Raw genomic sequence first — 2979 nt, 5'->3', positions numbered from 1 at the left:
GACACAGAGCCTTTTCATCCAGAGCACCAGGGGCCTTTGTCTGACACGGGAGTGTGGCAGCTGGAAGAAGGGGGGATCTCTGGCTGGTGTCCCGTCAGTCCAGTGCTGGGGTCCCCTGGCCCGGGCTTGGCCTCACGCCTCTCCCCCACAGCCTCGGCGGGCTGGGCCGCAACATCATCCTCACCACCATGCCGGCGGGTGCGAAGCTCATCGCTGGCAACAAGCCAGTCAGCTTCCTCACGGCCCAGCAGCTGCAGCAGCTCCAACAGCAGGGTCAGGCCACGCAGGTGAGGCCCAGTGCCCTCTCAGGGCTCGGGCTACTCCGTTCCCTGTGCGCTCGTCCTCACTGCAGGCCGCTGGCCATCTGCCCACCAGACGCTCTTTCTGTGCACAGGTGCGCATCCAGACAGTCCCCGCATCCCACCTTCAGCAGGGAACAGCCTCCGGTTCCTCCAAGGCCGTCTCCACCGTCGTCGTGACCACGGCCCCATCTCCTAAGCAGGCACCCGAGCAGCAGTGATTCTCAGGGAGGAAGACATTCAGCGGCCGGATGCCACGCCAGTCGGCCTTCAGGCTGGGAGGGCAGGAGCGCGGGTGGCTGCCTCACCCACCTCTGCCGGGCGGGGTGGGTGTCTGTCTGAGGAAGGCCAGCGGTGCGACGCTGGCTGCCCAGCTGCGCTCCGCGGGGAGTGGGCTGCACCAGGTGTGCTGCGCCCCCGAGCTCTGTCCTGTCTGGTCCAGGAGAAGTGTCTCTGGTGGGGGTGTGTGAACTCACTGTGGTCACATGAGCCCAGCTATCCCAAGAGGAGACACTGGGACGGGCTGATGTCACAGATGTGTGGATGGTGAGTGAGACTCGTTCTGTGCAGGGGTTGTGTTTACCCTGGTCTTGTCTGTGATTGGTGGTCTGGGTCGGTGTTCTGTGTCCAGATGTTTTTATGTAACATTTTTTGAAAAAACCTGTTGTACATCTCTATCAAGGAGAAACCTGGGCTTAGACATGCCCCCACCCCCAAAAAAACGCATATTAAGTTGCTTCAGTAGTGTCCAACTCTTTGCAGTCCTATGGACTGCAGCAAGCCCAGGCTCCTCTATCCATGGAATTCCCAGGCAAGAATACTGGAGTGGGTTGCCGTTTCCTTTTCCAGGGGATCTTCCTGACCCAGGGATCGAACCCAGGTCTCCTGCATTGCAGTCATATTTACTTAATTTTTTGACGAGAGTGAAAGAACAGCAAGATCCCTAGTAAGTTAGTGGCTGACTTGATGGCTGCATGCTAGCAGAGTGGCCATGAGGTGGGGGAGAGACGTGGGCATTGAGGTCATGTGGGGTCCCAGAAGTGGAATTAGTGTGGCAGCTCTGCTTAAAGACGGGCAGTCAGGATCTTGACTGCTGTCCACCCTTCACCTGCTGACTCTGTCCTCCTTGTCGAGCCTGTCTACATGTACGTCCAGAGCCACTGGACAGAGTAGGCAGAAGCCAGGACACATAACTGCTTTCACAGCACAAGTTTTATTGTGGTTCAGAGATGATATGTATTGCTTTGCTCCAGAGCAAGAGTCAGCAAACCCGATTTTGTAAATAAAGTTTTACTGGAACATAGCCCACACCCATTCACTTAGGTATGGTCTGTGGCTGCTTCCAGTCAGAAGGCAGAACTCAGTAGTTGTCACAGGGACTGCACAGCTTCAAGTACAAAAAACTTCCTACCTGACCCACTGAGTAGAACTTTGCTGCTTCTGCACCAGAATATGGTGGGGCCGGGGGGTGTGTGGCCACAGCTGCCTCGTGGGTCTGGGTTTATTGTCATTAGCTCCTGGGTGTTCACGGTTCTCAGTCTCCACTGAGCCATGGGCAGAGCTCAGAATGTGGTTTTAAGATGTAATTAAAAGCACTGGTTGTCAACAATGTGTGCCTCTCATATTGGAGTGGGTGTTGGGTGGTAAAGCTTTTCTGCAGCCATGGGGCTTTCCTGTCTCAGGAAAGTATCCAGGTTATTAAGAATGTTTTCCTCACCCATGAAAGTTGAGTGACATTCTTTGGTGGAGTCAGGGTGAGGAAGTGGGGTTGGAGGGCAGTATCAGGCAAGTTGCAGTGGTGCAGAGAAAGTTAGAGCAGCTCACTGGACACAAAGACTTGATTCCTAAAGCAGATCTGTGAGATAGGCGTGGTCATTCCTCTTTTAACTGAGTTGAGGTTAGAAAGAACCAAGACGTGAGTGCAGTCTTCTGGTTGTAGGTCAAGTGCTCTCTTTGCTACCTTCCTGCAGGGAAGTGACATGTCCTGATGAGACCTGGTGGCCGCCCCGAGCCGGGAGGGGTGGACCTGGGGGCCAGATTGCAGGGGTGAATGGGCGGGGCGGGATGGAGCTCTTGACGGGTGGTTGAGGCCTAGCACGGAGAGGAGATTGGTGACGGGTGGTTGAGGGCTGGCACAGAGTGGAGGTTGGTGATGGGGAGAGGTGGAGCCTGCAGGGAGGGAAAACAGCCTTTGAGCTGAGTGGAGGAGGGTGCGTCTGCACAGTGTCACTCCCTGCAGCACGTTGCACATGGAAACCCCGGGTCCTGGTTTCTGGGTGAGAAAGAGGCAGTAATTTGAGGAATCCTGGCTCTGGTATTTATTGCTGGTTAAAATAAACCCCTTCTGAATTTACTTAACAAGTGATTTAATGATGTTTCCAGCCTCAACCCTCACCCCCACTTTATTTGCTAAAGTCACCTGACTCTGACCGTCTCCCTGGTGCCCACAGACATTTACATCCTAGCAGACAGGTTTTTTTCAGAACCCTGGTAATGTGTGACCTGGTGCTACCTGCCCAGCCTGTCTGTGGGTCCCCAGGGTGGCAGCCCCTCCACCCCCCAGGCTGCTCGAGTGCCACTGCCAGCACAGGCACCAGCTGTGGCTGCTTCCGGGCAGACCTCAGGGGTCTTACAGAGACATGGGAACTATTGTGGGGGTTTGGGGGGAACAAATTCAGAA

The 2979-nt window shown here is 55.3% G+C and overlaps 1 protein-coding gene across 1 annotated transcript in view; it reads left to right on the top strand.

The window, feature by feature from the left end:
* The window catches only part of NFRKB (nuclear factor related to kappaB binding protein), a 30608-nt gene extending 28703 nt beyond the window's left edge, over positions 1–1905 (top strand). The window contains 2 exon segments of the mRNA XM_010844701.1: positions 152–287; positions 395–1905. Of these exon segments, the coding sequence (XP_010843003.1) occupies positions 152–287; positions 395–520 (262 nt within the window). The 3' untranslated portion in view covers positions 521–1905.
* Positions 1906–2979: the final 1074 nt, after the last annotated feature.

This window comes from Bison bison, unplaced genomic scaffold, assembly GCF_000754665.1.
Source record: "Bison bison bison isolate TAMUID 2011002044 unplaced genomic scaffold, Bison_UMD1.0 scf7180017864205, whole genome shotgun sequence".
NCBI classification, from domain to species: domain Eukaryota; kingdom Metazoa; phylum Chordata; class Mammalia; order Artiodactyla; family Bovidae; genus Bison; species Bison bison.
Note: the sequence above shows the minus strand (reverse complement) of the source record. Positions and strands in the feature narration are given on the sequence as shown.